The 24,199-nt window shown below is 48.9% G+C and overlaps 1 protein-coding gene across 4 annotated transcripts in view; it reads right to left on the bottom strand.

Annotated features, from left to right (window-relative positions):
• The window catches only part of LOC119395606 (glycerate kinase), a 221,694-nt gene that overhangs the window by 195,540 nt on the left and 1,955 nt on the right, over positions 1-24,199 (bottom strand). For all 4 annotated transcript variants that reach the window (XM_037662588.2, XM_049416696.1, XM_037662585.2 and 1 more), the window contains exons 2-3: positions 13,788-13,919; positions 12,733-12,959 (exon numbers count right to left, since the gene is read on the bottom strand). In XM_037662588.2, coding sequence (XP_037518516.1) covers positions 12,733-12,959; positions 13,788-13,901 — 341 coding nt within the window. In that variant the 5' untranslated portion in view covers positions 13,902-13,919. The remainder of the gene's footprint in view (positions 1-12,732; positions 12,960-13,787; positions 13,920-24,199) is intronic.

Below are 24,199 nucleotides of genomic sequence, written 5' to 3'. Positions count from 1 at the left end.
GTCGCCCAGTGCTTGTCCGTCATCAACTTTCCCGAGGCGTCGTTCCCCTAGCCCACGAAGGGAAAACTAGAGCCAGCGACCTGTGGAGGCAAGGCCGCTGATACTCGGAGAACTGAAGACCTTCCACCGCTAACCCGACCGGACAACGGCAGTGGCGCAATGACAGACAAGTGCAGTATTGGCGACATTACCTCCGAACTGCTAGTCACCATAGATGACCTCGAGGCGATTGCGCTGCTAGACACTGGTGCAGACTACTCAGTGGTCAGTAGCGTGCTCGCAAAGAAGCTGAAAAAGGTGCTGACTGAATGGACTGGACCTCAGATACGTACTGCCGGAGGGCACTTAGCCCCGTGGGACTGTGCACCGCAAGGATAGGGATAAGAGGATTCATGTACGTCGGCAGCTTTATTGTTCTTCCCGAATGTTCGCATGAGCTGATCCTAGGCATAGACTTCTTGCAAGCAAACAACGCAATCATCGACTTGCAAGAATCTCAAGTTTCGTTTTCTACAGAGAATGCCGTCGCCATGTGTCATACGGAGCCACCCATCGTTTCACCCCTCCGTATTGTGGACGAAGGTGTCACCGTGCCGCCCCGTTGCAGTGTGACAGTTCTTGTCAAAAGTGAAGTTTTACGTGATTGTGATGGACTAGCAGATGGAAACATCGGACTGCTACTAGAAAAGGGACTATGCGTGGCAAGAGGTCTCGTGAACCTTCGTGACGGATGTGCGGATGTCCTATTAACCAACTTTGGAAATGAGGTGCAGCATGTGGCGAAGGGAACCGCCATAGCATCCCTGCATGAATATGTGCAAGTTGCGGATGTTTGTACACTTGATGAAGCACCGCCAGCCTCTGCGACAGTAGACAGTGTCCTCCAATCAATAGACATTGACAGAGAGCTGTCATCACCGCAGAAAGAGCAGATTGTGAACCTGATTAAAGAATTCGCAGAGTGCTTTTCCACTTCGTCGAAAGTCGGACGTACTCCCGTCGCAAAGCACCGCATCGTGGTCGAAGAACATGTTAGACCTGTACACCAACGTCCGTACCGAGTAGTGCCAAAAGAAAGGGAAGCCATCAAGAAGCAAGTACAAGAAATGCTTAAGGATGACGTGATACAACCATCCAATAGTCCGTGGTCGTCGCCGGTAGTGCTGGTCAAAAACAAGGACAACACCCTGCGGTTCTGTGTTGACTACAGGAAACTGAACCTCGTCACGAAGCGTGATCTTTATCCCCTTCCACGAATTGACGATACCTTGGATAAGTTACGCAACGCTCAATTCTTTTCATCATTGGATTTAAAGAGCAGATACTGGCAAATTGAAAGTGGACGAACGAGATCACGAGAAGACGGCATTTGTGACACCCGACGGACTATATGAGTTCAAAGTGCTCCCTTTTGATTTATGCTCTGCTCCCGCTACCTTCCAGAGGATGATGGACACTGTCCTCTCCGGACGTAAATGGCAATCGTGCCTCGTCTATCTTGATGATGTAGTGGTTTTTTCCTCTACCTTCGAGCAGCACGTGCAGCGATTGAGAACAGTACTGGATGCTATTCGCGCGGCAGCTCCGACTATAAAACCGGAAAAATGTCACTTTGGATTTTGCGAACTTCGCTTCCTCGGGCACATTGTTAGTGCTGAAGGTGTCCGCCCAGATCCTGAAAAGATCACAGCAGTAGAAAACTTCCCGAAGCCAAGAGACAAAAAGGCCATGAGACGATTCTTGGGCCTCTGTGCCTACTATACACGCTTCGTTGAAGACTTTTCCAAGATCGCTGAACCATTGACACGGCTTACAAAAGAAGGTGTACCATTCATTTGGCACGCAGAACAAGAAGACACTTTTTCTGAGCTGCGACGCCGTTTGCAGTCTCCTCCTATTTTGGCTCGCTTTGATGAAGACGCTGTGGGGATCGAGAGCGTCCTCCTACCTGGCGCCTCGTTCCCCAGCTGCCGCGCGCGTGCCGGCCGCGTAGCCCGGGCGCACTTAGGCACCGGCAATCGCCAAGATGGCGGCCAGGGCGCCTCTTTGTCTGGGCGAGCCAAGCATCGGCTCCGTCCCGTGCTGGCATGTCCGGACACGCTACGCTGGCGCGCTGCGCGGGCCTACGTCACAACACAGTGCCATTCCCCATTGGGCCGCTGGTGACATCCTCCTCTCCTACGAGCTAAGATGCGCCCGACGATTCGCTCGTGGCGGGAGATGCTCTCTGGCTAGCACGAGAGGTTGACGCGCTGCTCTAGCAGGCGGCTTCTCGTTCGGGTGCTCGGCTGCTGCCCTTTGTGTGATAGTCGTAGCGCCGCTGGCAAGCGTACTCGATCGGTCTTGCGGAGTTCCCTTTACGGCCTGCAAGCCCGTGACTGTCGTACTGTGCTGCATCTTGGGTTAATAAACCCGTGTTGTTTGTTGACCTCCTGCCTCGAGTGCCTTTTCTGCGCCGTGCCGGAGAATAGACGAACCCGGCCGTAGCGTCTTTGTTCGCTGCGGCAGTGGAGAACGTCGCGTCCCTTGCCGGTCGCTTCGTAGGGTAAGTGTCTCGCAAACCTATCTCCACATAACTGGCGCCCAACTTGGTTTCGGCATGGCATCAGAGCAGTCCCCCTCGAGGCGCTCGTTCCTGCTCGATCCCGTGGTGACGGACTTGATCTCGTTCGATGCGGACGACGCCGGCAGCACGAGGTAAGCTCGCCTTAGCGGCCCTCGGCTTTCGGCCACCGGGAGAGATCCCGTCTTGGGGCCTCCTTTGGTGATGACCGCTCGAATGTGGACTACAGTCCTAGCCTAGCCAGTCTCGGGTTTTCTCAGCTGTTCGAGACACACGCGGAGCACGTGCTTTCGGGCCTCTCCAATGCGTCGTCTCCGCTCGCTGGCCTTTCTTTGTTAGCAGCACAGCTGAGTGTCCAAACCGCCGCACCAGAGCGTCCCTACCTAGGACACATGGTGCTGGCATTCATACGCTCGCTGGCCCATCGTTGTCACGAGCGTAAAGGGTTGACGATGTCGTCCGCATTTTTCCGACGATCATTTTCCTCATGCGCGCTTGGGTGACACTTTCGGCAAATGTGAGCCACCGTGCTCCGTTGTCGATTCTTTTGCCTGTCGCATGAGGCATCATCTGTCCGTCGGTGCGGAAACCCTACTCTTCGCTGTGCCGTTTATTGGCCCCTTTGGGTCCGGCGTGCATGGCGGAGATACAGGCGCACGACCCTCGAATGGCGGCGCCTGCCTCGGAGCCGCTGCACACAACTGCGGCACAACTCCAGGCAAAACACGGCCTTCCATCTCGCGAGCAGCATCGCTGTTTCGTGCGGCGCTTCGCGGTTGGTTGTGCGCTGGGAGAATCGCGCGCGCTGACAGCGCTTTGTGCATCTCCCTGGTCTTTCGCTGCCCGTGATTCTCGGTCGCGTGTTTCTCGCGCGCACGGGTATCGTGAATGACTTCCCAAGCGGTGGTTACAGGGTCGTCCCTTTCGGCGCCCTACTACCATTTGCAACCCTCGTAGTGGCTACCGCTGCCTTTTAAGTTCGGGACGCCACTCGAGATTTCGCTCGCCGGTAGCTTGACTACTATGTCAACATAGTGCCATTGGTGGAGGAAACGAACCCCATGGCGCTAGTCTGGCTTAAGCGCTTGCGCGAGCCCTCGGGCCGCCTCGCGCGCTGGGCGTTGACTTTGCAGCGGTACAACTTCGTTGTGCGCTACCGGAAAGGGAGTTCAAACGTCGTGGCTCACGCCTTGCCGCGTGCCCCCGTTTCGGTGTGACACTTGTGTTCGCCACTCCCGAGAGCAATCGCATCGAGTAGACTCCGGGGCCTCTGGCTCCAATGGGTCGAAAGGAGCGAACCCCGACGACGAATTGACTTTCGAGCCGGTCGCCTCGGGTGAGCACGTCACTTCAGCCGGTATCCTGTTAAGCAGAGAAGAGATACCAAAGGCACAGCAGTGCGATCCGTTGTGGGCTCCAAGAGCCGTGCTCCCAAGGATCGGGCGCGTATTGACAGTCTGGTATTGCTGTCGGCGCCGTGTGCCGTTTACGCAGTCTGACGTATTGCTGCGGGCACGTTGGATTCGCATCTGTCTGTCGCCGGCGGAGTTCTCCTGCGCTACACATCCCACCGGAAGAAGCTCCCAAGGAGTATTTCAAGGTGGGGGTACCCCGCAGTCTCAGGAAAGCCACCCTCGGCTATTTCCACGACTCGCGGTTGGCCGGACATGCGAGTGGCCGTAAGACTTTCCAAAAGTTGTGCCGCTCTGCTACCTGACCAGGCACTAAACATGACGCTCTTCACTGCACGTGTGGCAATGTGTGAAGTCTCGTGCGGGCAAGCCCCCCGGGCTCATGCAGCCGCCCCTCAAACCCTTTCGTTGCCCGCAGCAGCGACTTGGGAGAGGGGGAAGCGGTCACACAACCGCAGGAAAACCGTGAGAAGGCTGGCCCCAAGTCACGCCACCGGTAAAACCTGCGGAAACGCACCTAAGCGACCTTTCTCCCACTGGCAGGTAGCCGGACTTTATTCCATACCATGGTAGTGAAATGGAGAATAACCGCTAAGGTGCGGCGGCACACGTCTGGAAGTGGTAGAAGGCCCTCTTGGCCGAACAAACCCTCTGACGTGTTGTCCAAGCCATAACCTGGCAAGCGCCCCCTTTGTTGGGCAGCACTGTCAGGCAGGCACCCCTTTTGGCAAGCCGGCTATGCCGGGGGCACTCCTGTCCACTCCTGCATCGCCCTGTCGTCTCCCTGCGCCTGGCTCTACCGTGCCACCAGCCTCTTCCTGACCAGCTGGCCTGCTGTTCCCTGGTCCTTCCTGCGAGGGCCTGGTTGCTGCCTTCTGGCCTTCAGCCACCTCCATCCTGCCTTGCCCACCTGGCAGCTTCGGCAGCCGCCCTCGGCGACTGGTTCGCCCACTGAAGCTCTGGCCCAGGCCCGAGCGTGGTCGCTCCGGCTTCCGTTCCTGGTTGCCTGTTGTTCCGGCCTGCCGTTCCTGTGAGGCCTCCCGTCCCAGCGACTTTCGGCGGTTGGCTGCCGCTCGCAACTTGCAGCCACGCCTCGTACGTTCCCGGCTGCCAACCTCTCCAGTCCGGCGAACTTCAAGCGGGCTGGCTGCCCGCCCTTGTGCAGTCTTGCCCCCGTTCCTCCTGGGCTGCGGACTTTCTCTCGGCAGTGGGCTCTCCCTTGTGGTGGAACTTTCGGTGGAACTTTTGTGTGACCTTGGCCAGCTTTTGGACTTGTACCATCAGGAAGACGACACCCCCCTGTTGGACTTTGCCCCGTTGGCCAGCCCCCTTGCGGCTGAGCTGACCTTGCCACTTGGACTCGGACAGCCTCTTTCACAGGCTGGCCTCGGTCTTAGGAGGGGGGAATGTGGGGATCGAGAGCGTCCTCCTACCTGGCGCCTCGTTCCCCAGCTGCCGCGCGCGTGCCGGCCGCGTAGCCCGGGCGCACTTAGGCACCGGCAATCGCCAAGATCGCGGCCAGGGCGCCTCTTTGTCTGGGCGAGCCAAGCGTCGGCTCCGTCCCGCGCTGGCATGTCCGGACACGCTACGCTGGCGCGCTGCGCGGGCCTACGTCACAACACAGCGCCATTCCCCATTGGGCCGCTGGTGACATCCTCCTCTCCTACGAGCTAAGATGCGCCCGACGATTCGCTCGTGGCGGGAGATGCTCTCTGGCTAGCACGAGAGGTTGACGCGCTGCTCTAGCAGGCGGCTTCTCGTTCGGGTGCTCGGCTGCTGCCCTTTGTGTGATAGTCGTAGCGCCGCTGGCAAGCGTACTCGATCGGTCTTGCGGAGTTCCCTTTACGGCCTGCAAGCCCGTGACTGTCGTACTGTGCTGCATCTTGGGTTAATAAACCCGTGTTGTTTGTTGACCTCCTGCCTCGAGTGCCTTTTCTGCGCCGTGCCGGAGAATAGACGAACCCGGCGTAGCGTCTTTGTTCGCTGCGGCAGTGGAGAACGTCGCGTATCTTGCCGGTCGCTTCGTAGGGTAAGTGTCTCGCAAACCTATCTCCACAACGCGGAAACGGACATCCATACCGACGCCAGTAACGTGGGTCTCGGCGCCATCCTTATTCAGTGGCAGAATGGAGAAGAAAAGGTTATTGCATACGCAAGCCGCACTCTATCGAATGCTGAGTCCAATTACTCAGCTACAGAGAAAGAGTGCCTCGCAGTTATATGGGCCATCAGCAAATTCCGTATATATCTATACGGCAGGCCATTCCGTGCGATCAGCGACCATCATTCATTGTGCTGGCTGGCAAATCTCAAGGACCCTTCAGGAAGACTTGCTAGGTGGAGCCTGCGTCTGCAGGAATATGACATCACCGTCGTCTACAAGTCCGGCCACAAGCACAATGACGCGGATTGCCTGTCACGTGGACCAGTCGAGTCTTCATCTTCTGATCATGGAGAAAATTTCCCATTTCTCGGAGCTCTCAACGTGTCCGAGATGGCCCGTCATCAGCGAATGGACCCGGACCTGCTCCTGCTTATTCAGTACTTGGAGGGTCAGCAAGTAAAGGTACCGCGAGTTTTCGTCCGCGGATTGTGTTCCTATGTACTCCGGAATGACGTCCTCTACAAGAGAAACTTCGAACACAGTGGTGAGACGTTTCTGCTTCTTGTACCTTCATCACTGCGAGCGGAAATATTAGAAGCGTGTCATGATGACCCATCGGCTGGACATTTGGGTATTACTCGGACTTTAGCAAGAATCCGCCAGATATATTATTGGCCAAAGTTAATGGATTCTGTACAGCACTATGTGAAGTCATGCCGAGAATGCCAAAGGCGCAAAATACCGCCATTAAAGCCAGCAGGCCTGTTGAAACCGATAGAGCCCCCGAAAGTACCATTTGAGCAGGTGGGAATGGATTTACTTGGACCCTTTCCTGTCTCATCGTCGGGAAAGCGGTGGATCATTGTAGCGACAGACTACATGACCCGATATGCTGAGACGTCGTCTCTCGCAAAAGGAACCGCAAATGAAGTGGCTCAGTTTTTCGTCAGCCAGATAGTACAGTAGAACCCCGCTGTTACGTTCCTCACTGCTGCGTTTCCGGCTGTTACGTCGTTTTCCGCCGGTCCCGGCATAGCTCCCATAGGATACAATGTATTGGGAACCCCGCTGTTACGTCGTAACTGTCGGACCGTTCCCGTATGATACGTCGCGAAGTGCGCTCGGAGCCGACCGAGTGACTACCAAAGAGAGCCGCCATGGTGCATTTTCACGCAGCTTGGCCTCGTTTGACCGTAATATTAGCCGCATGAGAGGCGCAAGCAACAGAATCTTTCAATTGATGCAAACAAAAGCATGGCCTTCGAGATTCAAATTGCAAAGATGGCGTCTATGACGTAACTGCTCGCGAAAGCAAGGCCTTCGAGATTGGCATTTACTATTGACAAAAGCATAGCCTTTGAGATTTGTATTGCACAAACATGGCGTGTGTGACGTAATTGCTTGCGAAAGCAAGGCCTTCGAGATTGGCATTCACTTCTGCCATCGCGTTGGCGTAGACTCATCATCATCGTTATTTATTGGAGTGCGGGAGGAGTTCGAGCTGGTTGGAGCTCGCACGGTCGTGCGTGCGGTTCGCGGTCGGACTCGCCGCGCCGTTCGTGATTGCGTGTGCTTAGTTCTTTCATGCCTACAGCTGTTGGTGTTAAAAAAATCACATACGTTGATTACATTTCTGTGGATGAGGCCGTCCTAAGCTCCGCGTTTCTATCCATCGACTAGATCGCGGTTGAGCGCGCCAATTTTCGTGCTGCTCGTAAGAATTGAAATAAAATTCTGTACCACTAAATATTTTGCCGTTTTTCCTGTTTTTCGGCTCTTACGTTTCCCGTCTCTTACGTTTATTTCCTACGGTCCCTTCAAAAACGTATCAGCGGGGTTCTACTGTATTACGACATGGCACACCTAAGGCTGTCATAACCGACAAAGGAACGGCGTTTACTGCCCGTTTGATGCAGTCTATAATGAAACTCACGCATACCGACCACAGAAGAACTACAGCTTACCGTCCGCAAACAAACGGCTTAACTGAAAAGCTCAATAGAACGCTCGCTGACATGATCGCCATGTATGTGGACGTCGAACATCGAACGTGGGACAGCATTTTACCGTATGCTACATTTGCGTGCAATACTGCAGTACAAGAGACGACGCACTTCACACCATTCCAACTTGTTTATGGTAGGACGGTGACAATGACCCTAGACGCGATGTTACCTGTAAGCAATACGAACGAGGATGACGCTGACATCAGCGAATACATAGAAAGGGCAGAAGAGGCCCGACAGTTGGCAAGGCACCGCATAATTCAACAGCAGGGCGTCGACGCAAATCGGTGTAATCTAAGGCGAAGGGATGTCCTGTACAATCCCGGAGACAAAGTGTGGGTGTAGACGCCTGTACGTGCACGTGGCCTTTCTGAAAAGCTGATGCGGTGCTATTTCGGCCCTTACAAGGTACTTCGCCGGATAAATACCTTAAACTACGAGGTCATCCCTGAAGGCCAAGTGTGCTCGACACGACGAAGAAATCACCCCAAAGTCGTACATGTAGTACGAATGAAACCCTACTACGAAAGGCACTGAACAACATCATTGACACACGTGCTCAAACATCAAGACAAGCCCTACCATTCCAAACTGTTACCCTTCTGGACGCATCGAGACGATGCGTTTTAGGAGGGGGATTAATACCACAAGCTGTTCAACATCTTCCGAAGAGGCACGCCGCTTCCTGCGTTTGTAAATGCCGCCAAACAAATGGCAAGCGAAGCGCCCAGTGCAACGGCGGGCTGCGCGTGTCAACGCACCACGTGGGAAAAAGAAGACGACTGGCGGCTCATGGTATGAGCGGCTCGCGACTAGAGGCGAAAAAGAAGAGGTCGACGAAGTCGGGCTAGCGAGCGTGGAACATTTTGGCTTAAGAGTGTTGTCCTTAAGTTCACGGCACAAGTTCGCTTTGAAAAAATAGGTCTTTTTACTAAGAGGCGCTGTATTTGTTGGTAACAATATCGTCAATGTACGCTCAAGTTCCTGGCAGACCCTTGAATATATCGCTCATCGTTTTTTGGAACATTTCGGGGGCAGACGCGATACCAAAGGGCAAGCGTAAGAACCGGTACCGTCCGAATGGGATGCCGAACGTACACACCCAAGAGGAGCTTTCATCGAGAAGGAAACCGCAATTAGCACCTAGCTTGCTGAAGAAAGTGGCACCGGCTAATTCCGATTCAATATCTTACCAACACAGGAATTGGCAGTGTTCATGCTTTAGGTTTCGGTTTATCTGATGGCGGTCCATGCAAAGTGTCAGCCGGCCCTTCTTTTTATGAACTATGACAACAGGGCTAACCCAGTCTGTTGGCTCAGTGACTTTAGCGATAATACCTGCATCTTCCATGCGAATAAGTTCCTTTCGTAGCGGTTCCTTAAGAGCATGGGGTACTCACTGAGGAGGCATCGTTGTTCAGCTGTAGGTGGTACGGACACCCAGTGCGTCCTCTGCTTTGAAATAGTGAAGAGAACTCCTCCTGCCAGTCTGGCTTGGCCCTGTTGATATCATACACAGACGAGACTAATCTGAATTTCTCACACGACTTCATGCCAAGCAATGGTTGGCTGCATCTCTTGACAACAAAGAAGGGCACACCTTCTTGCTGGCCTTGAAGTCGAAGCGGTTTACCATCTCCGCTGCTTTGCAAAACTCTATTGTGGCTTCTAGCGTTAGATTCGTCTCGTGCAAAAGACGTCAACGGAGCTTCTCATCGTAAATATCGCACACAAGTTTATCCCGTACTAAACAATATCTTAAGTCACCAAAGCTGCATGTCTTTGACTTAAGCTGCACATCCCACAGGAACTGCTCGAAGGGCTCTCTTTCTTGTTGTTGGCGGGAACGAAACACGTAGAGTTCATAAGTTTCGTTCATCTTTGGAGTGCAATATCCCTCGAAAGCTGGAACAATGGCGTTATAATCCTCACGTTGCGGTTACGATAGTGGAAAGGTGTTAACCCCTTGAGGGTTTTCGCCGTACATGTACGGCAGAAGCTTCCTGGTACCAAAGGGTTTTCGTCGTACATGTACGGCATAGCGTTTATTTTTAAAACGCGCGCCTTTTTCGATCATTTCTCTCGCTTGGCATGTGCTTCCACACTTCGGGAATACGTGGAATTTTTTTCATGCGCCAATGTCTCTGCGTTGTATTTTTATTTTGCTTCCCAAAACGGCGCGCCGGCTATCGCTTGCCCACCCGCGCGCGTTCGCGGTGCTGCTGGTTTAAAGTGCGCGCCTTTTTCGAACATTTCTCTTGCTTTGCATGTGCTGCCACGCTTCGGGAATACGTGGATTTTTTTTCATGCGCCGAAGTCTCTCCGTTGTTGCTTTTTTTATGCTTCGCAAAACGGCGCGCCGGCTATCGCTTGCGCAACCGAGCGCGCCCGCGGAGTGGTTGGTTTCAAGCGCGCGCTTTCTTCGATCATTTCTCTTGCTTGGAATGTGCTGCCACACTTCGGGGGTACGTGCAATTTTTTTTTTAATGCGCCGATGTCTCTCCGTCTTTCTTATTATTTTTTTTGCTTTCCTAAGCGGCGCGGCGGCGTTCAGTTGCGCATCGGAACGCGCGCACGCGGTGCGGCTGGTTTCGATTTCGTCCTTCGTGTGGTTTCCGCTTCTTGCGCCCGCAAAGCTGATGGCTGTTTGGTTTCTAATCTCTCAAAGGGTGACGGCTTGTTACTCTCTCGTTTATTGCACCCCGAGGCGCGATTACATCTGTTTGCGTGCGGCGCTAAATTACACAAACGACGCCGCCGTGATTGCGTTTCCTGTTTTGGGGTCTCGCAAAAGCTAACTACGTCTTGTTGACGATTAGGCGAAGGATTACTGGTGATTTTTCAGTCGTTTTGCTTTCCGGACGGGCACACAACCATAGAGTTTTCTTCCGTGCGCTCACTGAAGCAGTTCGCTTACGCTATGGAAGCGCGCGCCGGTTGCTCTGCTGCCAGTGAGTCGAGCAGCGATTCTTCCGATGCGGACTATTCCCCAAGTGCCGAATCAGAATCTGATTAATTGGATTTCAGTTTGTCAGACGAGGATTTTTTGACGAGTTTAGACTCCGATGATGATCACGGAGCGACATCTGAAAAGCGTGCGCGGCGAGCCATGCTTCAATGACTATCACACGCTGAAAAGTTTTGTGTTAGAGCACGAACATTTTTAACCGGAAAAGTACTCTGGTGCGCTTATTTTTGTATGTCTGTGAGCTACGTTTAATACAATGCATAATTTTTATTTGCAAAAAAAAACAGCTAAGCTTTTCTTTTCAGGGTTTTGCTTGATTTTACTACGAATAAACCATGTGTATGTAACAACAAAAATGATTTTTTTGTCACTTTACGGTCACGAAAAAAAAATTTAGACAATTTTTTTCTGAAATAAAATCGTCTGGAGAATTTATTTCAGCAATAAAAAAATTACACATTTTTGGACTGGATTTCGCGAAAAAATTCGACCCTCAAAGGGTTAAATACCTCAATGGCTTCAGGTCCCACAACATGCGAGAAGATATTGGTTTTTTGTGCTGACGAACGCTCTTTGTCCGAAGCCGTTGCCTTGAAGAAAAGTTCAATGCCCTGACTGAAGTATTTCCAGTTCTCTGCGGCCTTATGAGACAACACCAAGCGTTCAGCAGGGGGCAGGCAATACATGTTTAGCGGACGAGTTAGACTTGGGAGTTAGACTTCTGACACCGTGTAACATAATGACACGCATGCAGCGCCGTCAAGACCAATTCCAAGTGCAGTGTTGCCAGACAACCCGAGTGCCGGCACCTACCAGTAAAATCAAGAACCCTGTAAACAATGTAAGCAGCTGCGTCCCAAGAAACCAGCTGCACGTGTAGTACACAAGGATGGCCTGTTGATACCACGGAACATGGCACCGGCAGAAGTCGACCAATGAGATGTGTTTCCGAAGCACTTGGGAGTTCTTCGGGAAGCACAATGACAATGTCGAAATTGAAAACTTGCTGCGTTGCAAAGGAAGATCATGGCAAGGGTCGACAAATTTTGTCATTAAAGTTTTGTTTTGCTTATATTGCTTCCTTATTTGTACTGCACTATTTCGCAATAACAAAATTCTCACGATAGCGAAAGCTTTTGATTTCCCCACCGATTTTGCTACTGCAGTGTTTAACTGTACATCGATAGCCCCATTCATAAATGTACTGACACCTTCTAGGTTTTTGCATAGCCTATTTATTTGTTTGGTGCAGAAGAAAGAAGTGCACACAAGAGTAAAGCTGCTCATCATTGCGAGGAAAATACTAACTGCAGCCTGGAAGCTATAACACGTGCAAAGGGCTTTGTGCTCCTTTGGTGTACTGTTGCATGCACAACCAAGTGCACCTGTCATCCTCACTGTACCTGGTCATTTCAAGGCAATAATACATGCATTTCAGACAGTAAAGCCATGCACAATGCAAGTGAAATAAATTGAGTATCAACAAATGGTGATCACTGTTACAAAAGTAAATTGGCACATTTCTCAGATGTTCACAGACTCGCAAGCACATGCATGGGAAACCGTGCACACTGACATTTGTTAAAGTCACCACTCAAGCAATACCAGCAGAGAGCTGCTTTGCTAACACAACACTAGGCTGGTGGGAACAACAACGCCACAGCTGCACTGATACGCACGGACGATTCATGTTGGCTGCTATCTGTCGAGTGCCCTGCGGCACACTGATGACGCCCTCAATTAGGTGATCGGCCAACAGAGTCTGCATGACGTTGGCCATGCCCCCGACGGCCTTGCCAAAGCCGACAAGGTAGGCGTTGTGCGCCAGAGGCACCAGCTGGTTGTTCACACGCAGCGCATCACCCTCACGCTGCACTGCCTTTGTTACCAGTGCATTTGGGAGAACCTGCAACAACATGCGCCCATGCATTGGCAAAGCCACACAACAACATCCCTTTCTGATCCTTACTGCCCATGCCCAACCAAACCTAGTGATCATAGAATGCAACTGCTATGTCATCCTGGCCTAGGCTTTGGGCACCGCGAAGAAAGCAAGAAACTGGGTGAGTTGTCAAATATTTGCATTCGACACTCCTCCTACCAAACGTTCGGGAGCATGTTCGCAACACGTGAAGGTGAAATCCTGCTGCACACTTGGTAATGCAATCAGTTAACGACTTCTTGCAAGTGTGACACATTAAATTAACTCGATGTTCTCGGTCGATTATCTCACCGTTCTGCACCTCACTAGCTGTTGCATGACCTCCGGCATTGGCTACCAAGCCATGTGACGATGTCATAAGCAAAATCCAAAATGACGTCATCAGTGACATGTGGGTCTTTGTACCACTTCATTCGCCTCCTCTGTCCTCTGCACAGTGATACTACTACTAAGAATAATAATGCTGTAGTGTAGGCTACCAGTTTATACTTTTGTTAGTATAACTATTCAATGTTCATTTAACAAAGCTGCAATGGAAATTAAATCACAACGGGTGCTGTTGGTGGTGCTTCACTCTTTTCTTTCTGTTAAGCCATGACCCTTGTGCTTTTAACATGGTACCTGATAAGAAATACAATTAAATATGAGAACAAGGAATACACAAACTGACAACAAAATAGGTACAAAGTACCGCTACAGTGCGTATAATTCAAACAGGTATTGCATCGAGAAGCTGAAGCTTTCAATGCAGCTCAAAACAAAATGCCCCTGCATGCAACTATCTGATGATACCTGCTCGATACCATGTTCAAGAAAGCTGCGAGCATGGCGACGCAAGGCACTCATGCCTCCAGGTGGCATGGCACCCAGTGGTTGGCTTCCAGCCGGCTGCTGTTTGGATGACATGGCTGCTGCCCGCCTCACCTGCACCAAGCAAGACATCACTGTTGAGCAGCACACGGTTACCAATGAAAATTGTAGTAGACAAAATCAAATAGTGCCAGAAGCAAACTGAACAGAATTTTCAACTAGCTGTCACATTTACAACAATATAAAATTATTAATAATTTTCTCATTAAAAAAAAAACGGTCAAACCACAATGCAGCAGATCCTTTGCATATCAGAACGCATTGCCAGACAAGGCCACAGTGATGTAGCCTTGCTGCATAGGCTGTCATTTGTTTATGCCTATATGTACTGGGCCTGCAGGCATAGCACATACAGGCATAAAAAGGCATAATATATAGTTGTACCTTTGCATTAAGATTATGCTTATTTGGGTGCAGTTGACATTCTGGTATCCTTCTTCAACTATTGCATATTTGTATCTACACATTATTCAATTTAAACATGGAATCACAGCAAACACTATTTCATCCGATATTCTGAATTTTCAAATATTTGCCCAACCTTAGAAAATTGCCAAGTGCATGGTACTGATTGCTTTACAAATTAACTGATCAATCAATCCATAAAAAATTTGCAGAGGATCCCGAAGCATATTTTTATGAGAACATCAAAGGGTTTCTCTCAGGGAAGAGCTAATGAGGGTGTGCTAATAAGGCTGTATTATGGACTGACGAGGGTCTATATATGGCTAATAATGGCCTATATTCATACCAACCACTTGGGGCTCGCTAAACAGGCACATCACTACCACAATGTGGATGGGACTCAAACCTAGGAGTTTGCAGCAAGAGACTGCCACAGTTGCAAACATCCCAGTAAGCCGGCACTCATCCAGGCACTGTTTACTTTTGGGCAAGCCTTGTTTTAGGGGCGAAGCTCCTTAAGGCGGCACCCGTTCGTCCCTCGTAGTCGTAGTCGTAGTGAGTAACCAGTCTTACGCTTTGACCTCCAAGGTGGTGCCGGTGGGAGATTTTTCCTGTGTGTTGTTGAACAATAAAAAATTCGCAGCGTTAGCTAAAAGCCGACTTCTTCTGTCTCTCATTCCCATTAGAAGCCATTCTTTACCTCCAAGGTAGTGCCTGGTGAGATTTCTCCTCTGCGTGATTAAACAATAAAAATTTTGTTCAAAACGCCGTTGATTGATGAAATAAACCAACGAAAGACGCCAGATGTTTTGTAAAAGCAAAACTAAAGAACGCCAGATGTTTCTAAAGTAAAACGAAAAGACGCCAGCTGCTTAACGAAAGACGCCAGATGTTTTCTAAAGCAATGGTTTTCTAAACAATGAAAATTCACAGCGTACATGTAAAATTAAAGTGAGCTGCAAGTCGTCATAACTCATCGAACCTTTAGTATAAACGCGCCCGATCTCACGTCGGTGATGATGTACTGGGCAGAATTCACGGAAGATTCACGGTTTGCCGATGAACCTCCGCAGCTTCGCCCACTCATCATCATTTACTCCGTGGATATGCTGTGAATTTTTTTGTAAGGACTGTCTCAATTTAACACTAAAGTGCGTACCCATGGTAGTCTTACAAGCATTCCACGAATGCAACAGTACAAGGAGTCTGGTAGACCAAAACAAGTGGCACCGCTGAAGAACTCTTGCCTAACAGCACAGTTTTAGTGCCTCGCTTGTTCTGCATCGAGTCCATTTATGCCAAGCTTATCTACAAGTGTGACAGCATGCATTCAGAAGGACTGATAAGTGAAAAACCTCACTGCTGCACATCCACAGCACTACATATTCAGACAACACTAATGTATATGCAACTTCAATGCAACTTTTTGCTTATACCAACCTTTCAAGCAAGTTGACAGATAATGAATAATCAAAGTGCAAAAGGCGAGTGCTGAACTTTCAATGAAAGTTTCACCGAAAAAATGGGACAAGTGCAAGTATAACACCAACAAGACTTTCTTGATAAATGCCTTCACAAATAAATTTTATCTTGCACTTTAAAGGTGGCATGCAACGTTTGTGCCTGCTGTAGCAGTGGTGACATAGCAAATATTGAAATTAATGCAAAACTCATTTTAAAAATTAGTGCACAAGTCTTCAAAGGTTAAATACCACACAAGTGGCAAGAGAAAACAGTCCGTGATGAAATTTGTGCAGTGCTCACGAGTAGGACAAAGGATGGACTCAACTGAAGTTTATCTCGAAAAGCAAGAAGAAAGGAAAGGTCCGCTGATGGGCGAGTTGGTACATGTCTTTAAGTATACTGAGTATGTGCAGCGCAATGGTACGAAGACAAGACACACAAACGACATTCAATGTCGTTTGTGCGTCTTGTCTTCGTACCATTGCGCTGCACATACTCAGTATATTTCAAGAAATGAAAGCCAAGCCACACGTGTGTGCCACAACTAAAGAAACAACAGCATTGATAAAAAAGAAAGCTTGATGCCCTCATCAAATAGCCTCATCTGTGCGTGCTGAGCAAGTAATGTCCCATAATCGGCCATCCCGTTTCCTTCGAGCGTTCAATGCACTAAGTCGAACCTCGTTAATACGTACCCGCTTTAAGCGTACTAACGGTTAAAACGTAGTTGCGACGAATCCCCGACCGAGTCTTGTAGAGTCTAATGCATTCGCTGACCGCTTAAGCCGTAGTGCTTCGTCCTACGCCTACCGGTTAGTGCGTACCCTGCGTACCGCGATAACTTTTTGTGCCATAAAATTTTACTGCGCCGCTGAACTTCCCGACGCCACAATGTGCCGCCAAAGGTTTTCCGTCTTTTCGAGAAGTGCGTAGATCGGTCATCACCGATTCAGACTTCCGCGCGATTGCGGCGACGCCTTTGCGGGTAAGCATCGGGAAAGAACGAAGGCTAGGCGGCGGCCACCGACAAACGCGCCAGCATGACTTATCGCCGACAACCTTATCACAATAAGTATCTTCAGATACCTGCTCGGGCACACGTGTGGCGCAGCACTACTTTAAAGGGCCCCTCACCAGGTGACCTAGCGAATTTTAGTTAGACATTGCAAGTTGTTGCGAGCCCAATAAAGAGCATTATGCCACAAGAATTTTTCTAATCGGTCCGTTAGAAGCTGAGAAAAACAATAATTTGTAGCGGCGCGAAACCATAATGCGAGGAGGCGAGCTGCAAACCCTTGCCGCTCGCCCCGCGTAGCCTTCGCAAGCCAAATCCCTTCCCTGCCCTCTTCGCCACGCGAGCGGAAGGATCACATAACGCATACGCATGATCACGTCATGCGCACAAAATGTCACGAGCGCATGACGCACCCGAACCAGCCCGAGCCCCCGAGACGCGAGCGGTGTTGTGGCGGCGTTCTTTGCGCTTCATCTCTGCAAGTTATGCCGAATGCGCCCTCGCCGATCACTTGGCTTTCAACCTATTACTGAGCGCGAAAGCTGCAACATTTGTACGGACGCGAGACTAGCGGTGTGCCGCATGAACATCTAGTTAGACGCGGGAGGATAAATGAGCCTAATGAGCGCTGGAACGCGGTAGAATATTAGTTTCGTTGTAAAGGGTGGCGTCTGCACGATGCGCAAAGCGCGAGAACACGAACGCGTGCGAAACGGAGGTAGATTAGTTTCGAATCTCGCTGCGATTCGCAGTAAAAATTCAAAAATAAAACGCACACATTCCGTTTGTGTGTTTTATTATTGCTCTCAAGTTTTATTCATCCATTCAAGCAACAAATTAGAAAAACTACGCGTCGTGTCAAATAATTATCGCAGTGTCACGTGCTACTGTTGGCGACGTCAGAGCACAGTCGTCTACGTAGAGGAGCGACGTCACAGCACTACTACCTACGCAGGGCCATTTTCTCATGTACGTCATCCCCTCATTCTCTAAAGCGCGCGCCCGCGAGAGGAAGGGCAAGCAGCGTTCAGCTTGAAATTTGACCCATTTACGCGGCGCGTAGCGTTGCAAATTTTGGCAGACGTAATCGTGAACGCCTAGTGCATGCATTGCGCTCGTCGGCTCAAAATTGTCAAACCTGGTGAGGGGCCCTTTAAGCCTACTGCACGCTTTTGATAGGCGAGAACCTGAACGCGCTGGGCCGCCGATCCCTGCCGCCTCGTATGCGGGGCCGTGTTCAAGCGCGCACCGCTTTGTAGAAATGAAAGCAGCTCGCTGTTGCGGAGTTGAGCCTTGCTGGTCGCGGGCGACGAGAAACCTCTTCAAACGCACGTGCACGGTACAGCAAGGGCAGCGCTGTTGTAACCATGCTGCACGCTTTTATTGGGCGTCCACCCAAACGCGCTTCCGTCCGCTGCCAGGACCGCTAGAGCGTCGCGGAGTGCGCATCGCTTGCAGTAAATTCGTCATCGCCGCGTTAACCGAACAAGCTACTCGCCGCATCTGTGCGCTGTCTTGAGCGAAGTGGGTACGAAGAACACTCCCACGACAAATGCGCGCATGTGGCACAGCAAGCGGCCCGGCAGTGACGGCGTGAGCCGAGAAGGCGACGCGCTGCACGCAACTAGCCAGGAGACGATCGGCTCCACGCAGCCATACCGCGTTTCACTAGAACTGTGTCAGTTTTCGTTTAGTAGCAGATCGCGGTACAGAACCACAGACATATATCGCGGAAAGCCGACACTGTCAGTTCTGTCACCATGTCGGTCACTGCTTATACCGGACCCTGTAATAGTTCCGAAATGCTCCTTGGCGGCGCCACCGCGCTCTATCGGCACTGTCGGACGGTGGTGCGAGAGTACCAGAATCTTTTCTCTACTTTGACAAAGAAGAAAGAAAAGGCTTTGCAGTGGGTACGTTGGGCAATATTTGCTGTGGCACAGTATTTATTTCTTTGCTAGCAGTGATGGCGTACGTGAGGAGATGCAAATTTTTACTTGGTGGTTAATGCGTACTACCGTTTAGTGCGTAGTTATGCGGCGTTCCAGGCAGGTACGCATTAACGAGGTTTCACTGTATATGCTAAGATGATATAGCAGTGTCAGCAAAGTGGCTGCCACATGTGAAGACCACCAGTTGACACCTGTATTCACTCAGCCTCACAGTGATGCACCTTCCGCTCCGGGCGATGCATGTTTGACCGTAGGAAAGTGGAAAATGTCATTAAAATATTAATTTAATAAAAAAAAAAGGCTTAGTTCAAAGTTGCATTTACCTACATCCTATGCAATGTGCACAATTTCAATATTCCAACTTCAATGTGTCACAGTTTCAATATTACTTGTAGCACATAATGATCTTTCTTTATTTTTGAAGAAAAACAGCGCACAAAAAGATGTATAGACAAAAAAAGAGAGGGAACACATACAGCGTGTGTTCCCTCTCTTTTTTGCCCACATCTTTTTGTGCACAGTTTTTCTTCAAAAATGAACAAGCACCAACTAGCACAACTTTCCATTTCGTTACAGCATGTAATGAATAGATCAATCATAGAAGATCAACAAAGCTGCTTAACAGAGACCATTTCATTTGGTAGTTTTACGCAAGCGATTTCTCAGTTTTTTGTCCTCAAATTCATGTGGTCATGAAATGATGAATGCACCTGTACAGCCACTTTCGTGCATACCAGACTAATGTAGAGTCATTCATTTAGTTTTCATGAACTGCAGGAGCAACTGGGCTGGTTGGCACATGATTAAGACGCGAATAAACAGCGCTGGGCACGGGACGGTGAAGAAATGACAGATGAGGGCACTGATCACATATACAAATGGGCTACATTAACAGTGCATTATTTTACACATCCCTGCAGTCCTTAATGTGCATAAGGTTGTGCTTTAGAGATGCCTAAAAGGCAAACTCTCAGAGTGCTGGCCACTGGCATGCACAGTTTATACATAACATGTTTAGCTATACATGCATTCAACACGTATGAACTTTATACATACATTATAAAATGCTTACAGAGGTGACATTCCAAAAGGCAACACCTAAGCACCTTCGCTGTCAAATTGAATTTGAGAAATTAATTCACTGTACTTTTAACGCCTTCAGCTGAAAGAGCAAAGTCTAACATAATGTAATTGCATCTACAACAAATTGCAGGGGTGTGCACTAAGGTGCCCAGGCACTGCGATAATTGGACAAAATGGTGCATCGCCAGTACAATTTATTAAAGATGCCACATTAGTGGTACTAGAAGTGTCACGTGACATCAGTGGCAGAAGCTATTTCTTAAAAAAAGGATATGCAATAAACGTTGAGCTAAAGGCATTAATTGTGTCTACAATTAAATAACTTTTTGTCATTTAAGTTTTCAAACTATAACTTTTTTAACGCGTCTCATATTAACAAAATCATCACAATGAAATGCTGCTGCCATGCCCTTTCAGGCTTGTCATCCATGCTGCAAATTAACCTGCATATGCAGCACAAATCGGTGCCTTCCACAACGTCTGCATAGGCGCAAACCAAGAACAGGGACGATGGAGAGGACACAGACAAGCACACACTCGCAACTGACCATCATTTAACCGATGCCGAGCTTTTTAAGCCCTCACGCATGTGTACATTAAAAAAACAAAACATGAAATGCATCACAACCCATCAGCAAGGAAAGCGTACTCATTTTCAAACAGAGACAGGGTGCTACACATTGCTTAACATACATCGCCTCTACTAGTTCACGTGCCACCCTGTCTTTGCTTCTTCGTAAAATATGCACGCTATTCATCAAAGGTTCACATGAGCACTCCTTGCAATGATGTGGCAAATGCGAACCTGTGCCATTCGTTTGAGGAAAAACTGTAATGACGCAAAGAAGACGGGGACGAAGCGAAGACACGAACAGACAGACACGGGCGCTTCGTCCCCGTCTTCTTTGCGTCATTACTGTTTTTCCTCAAGTTATGAACCAACTAGCTCAGCAACAAGCCCTAAGCCATTCCTCAGTGATAGCACATGTTCTCTCAGGCGATCATTCGTACAGCTGCCCGATGCACACCTTGCCTCAACTAAGGGGAATCCTATACCCAATGCCTACTTCAAAAAGCTTTTTGTGTACTCCTTGACACACTCTCAGCACTTGGTGCACAAGATGAACAAGCACAAATGTGTGGAGCCGAAAACACTACGGGGACTTCAAAGTGAGAAGTCACGTTCTTCAAAGAATGAGCGCATATGGAATGGCAACAGGACGCTTTCTCCGTGCCTTTTCGCTTGTTTCTGAAACACTGGTGGGCTCACGATGAAATTTTTTCAAGTCTTGCACACCGAAGCCAGCACAAAAGAAGGAAAGCCAGCCAAAACAAGCCTGGAAACCTGCAACTTAAAGCTTTCCCGAAGTACCTAGCCAACTGTAGGTTGGTACTTGCAGACGCTCTTTTCACTACTTTTGAACGGGCAGAATGAAACATTAAAAATTCCTTCTATGCATGATGGTGATACATCCAACCAGTGTGTCGGAACAGAACGAAAACAAAAAAAAAACTATATTTTTGACCGGAACGAAAACGTAACCGAAACGTTATCTATGATTTCATTCCGGAGTGAAACCGAAATGTTCTTTATCGTTTTTAGATTTACTGGAAAACTTGGCGATCCAGAACAACGGAAGTCATCAACGTGAGCAATAATGCATATCTCAGGGTACATACAGTATTAGCATGTCTCAGGCAGGAATTCCAAAGTAAAGATGTGCACAGGGCATTCTCGGCACTGAAGTTTCTTTTATCAGGACAGCGGTCTCGCATGTTAGTACACTCAAAGGCGGGGTGCTTCTTAGATCATGCTCACTCCTTGACACAAAGCACTGAGCCTGCTCAGAAAATTCGTAATTCACTTTTGAGAAAATTAAATACCATAACTTAGAAGGGTGTTGGTTTGCACTAGTTGGTAGGAATTTGTGGTGCAGTTACTTCTTCAGAACATGGGAACAACGTGTTTTACCCCTGCCCATGTTCTTAAAGGGACACTAAAGTGAAACAGTAAATTAGTTTAGGCCGATATAAATTATACTCTGAAAGCCGTAGTCTCATTAATTTCACTGTTGTAGGTTTATTAATGGATGAGAAAATCGATGTCAAAAGCTTCATAATTAAATTCCCCGCCGGAACTTCCGATGGCGACGTCGCAGATTTTGAAGTGTTTTTTCGTATTTTGGCCACATTCACCGAACGAAATTTTCAGAAACTTGGTATGTTCTGTCTCTGGCTCCCTCAGAAGACAATGTACTTCATTTTTACCTATTTAGACCTACGTAGGGCCTAGTAGACGCCGTCAGAATCCATGACATCACGGCGACTAGTGCAAAAACTAGAAAGGGTGGAATAGTACCAACTAGCCCAACCGTCTATCCTGCTGCGAAAACTTCAAGGTGGCGTCACCACCCACATTTTCTTTTTGCTAGTTTTCTTGCTTACCAAGTGTCTTCTTGCGGCAAGTGTGTAAGGATTTCGGTATTGTGAAGGAGTAATTTACTAACACAAGAAAAATTGTTTTTTTCTTTAGTGTCCTTTTAAGAGGAGCACAAATCTTACGTTTTTATTGTTACTTTAACTTCAAATTTTTATATACAAATAAAAACCGTTACGAACCATAACAGAACTTTTTTTTTTTTCGTTCCAGATCAGAAATGGAACAGAGCTTTTTGCAGTTAAACGAAACTAAAACCTACACGAAAAACATTTCGTTCCGACATCCTGCATCCAACACATGTGGTTTTCATCAAGCACGAGATGAACATCTAAAAACAGCAGCTTGCCGTTAGCGGGAGCTCGTGGGTAAACATGAGCCCTTCTCCAAGTACTTTAAAAGTACCTAAAACATCCACAGCACCTGCAGATTGGGCTTTATCTTGCTCCTTTTTCAGAAGAACCAAAATATTGTCGACATATTTAAACATGTGTAGGACCGTGTCTTTAGACGAGGCAGTTTCCAGGTGTTGGTCAATGTGTGCCAGGAAGATATTGCACAACACAGGTGCCGCACAAGAACCTACACAAATACCTTCCTTTTGTACAAAGAGCTCATCTTCAAAGGAAATGAACATTGCTTCAAGATAGAATTCCAAAAGACTTTCCACCAGCATTGTTAATGAAGGACATAGCCCCATTTTTTTCTATGCAAGACTGCACAATCATAAGTAGCTTCCTGTGTGGTACAGAATAAAAAATTTGTTCAACATCAATAGAGAAAAAATACCCTAAAGGGCGATTGCCCTCGAGAAACACAATTATGTCACAGGAATTCTTCACAACGAACGGGTCATCCAATGCAAGAGTGTTAAATTGTTTCAACAGGTATCGACTGACCAATACATTGGTCGCAAATGGCATCTCCAGTTTGCGTGCTTTAACGTTAAAAAACACCGAAAGCTTGTTTTTTTTACACTAGCCTAGACAACCCTTGATCATTGCACAAAGCAACAGCCTGAGATTTCACCTTGGCGGCAGACAACCGCACATTTCTGAAGTTCGTCTGTATAGCCTTGACGTCGAAGAGCCCTTTTTTTCATGAGCACAAATCCACCCCTCTTTGTCCGACACTACCAAGCGCAGATCATTCTTTCTCAGATAGCACAGCCCACTGTCAATAGGATCACGCCGACTGTCTTTCATCCTCAACAAGCTGTCAGTTCCATCCAGAAAGCACCTCGTCAGCCCTGCTGGCCAGGTGTCTATTCAGGGAAAGTAGCTCCTGGGCAGGGATGGTGGGCTGATAACTAAATTCCAGACCATTACTGAGTACCAGTGCTACCTCATCCGGTACGTCTCCCACCACTTGGAGTCCCGTCGTACGAACAGTCTTCTTCCCACGCATGGGTAACACCTGGAGACAGCACTGCCACTGGAATTCAGTTGTTTGAGCAATTTCTTGAGACGAAGCTTCACGTGCACCACCCAGGAAGGATCTTGGGGAAAACCAGCGCACTTTCAACCAGTCAAACAGCAACCGACTTGCCACCAAAGCTTCGAACGCAAAATCTTCAACACGCACTTCGCATGTCCCAAAGGCGGATGCCTTCAGGCATCCAAACAGGTTCACAAATTCCCCCAGAAGAAAGCCATTGTTCAGGCAATAAGAAATGGTTCTTGCTCTGCATGAAGTTGTAGTGATGAGGGTCACAAGAGAAGCATCCAGAAGAAGAGAACCACAAAAAGAAGGGCCTGTTGTCGAAGTCCTGCAGGCACTCTTGAACGGACGGTAACCAGGGCCACCTGAGCTTACACTGTGGTGATAAGTGTACACGTTGGCGTGTTGAACCTTGCAACTCTGAGTTCAAGAAAAGTGGCATTGTTTATTGCCACAAAGACCAGTGCATAAGGGAGATAATTGGGGCGGTAAAGATTGCTCGTGCAGGAGAGGGATGTGTCCGCATGCCGTTGCTTGC

The sequence above is a fragment of the Rhipicephalus sanguineus genome, chromosome 6, assembly GCF_013339695.2.
Source record: "Rhipicephalus sanguineus isolate Rsan-2018 chromosome 6, BIME_Rsan_1.4, whole genome shotgun sequence".
In the NCBI taxonomy this organism is placed as follows: domain Eukaryota; kingdom Metazoa; phylum Arthropoda; class Arachnida; order Ixodida; family Ixodidae; genus Rhipicephalus; species Rhipicephalus sanguineus.
The sequence above is the reverse complement of the archived record's forward strand: the minus strand, read 5'-3'. Positions and strand labels throughout refer to the sequence as shown.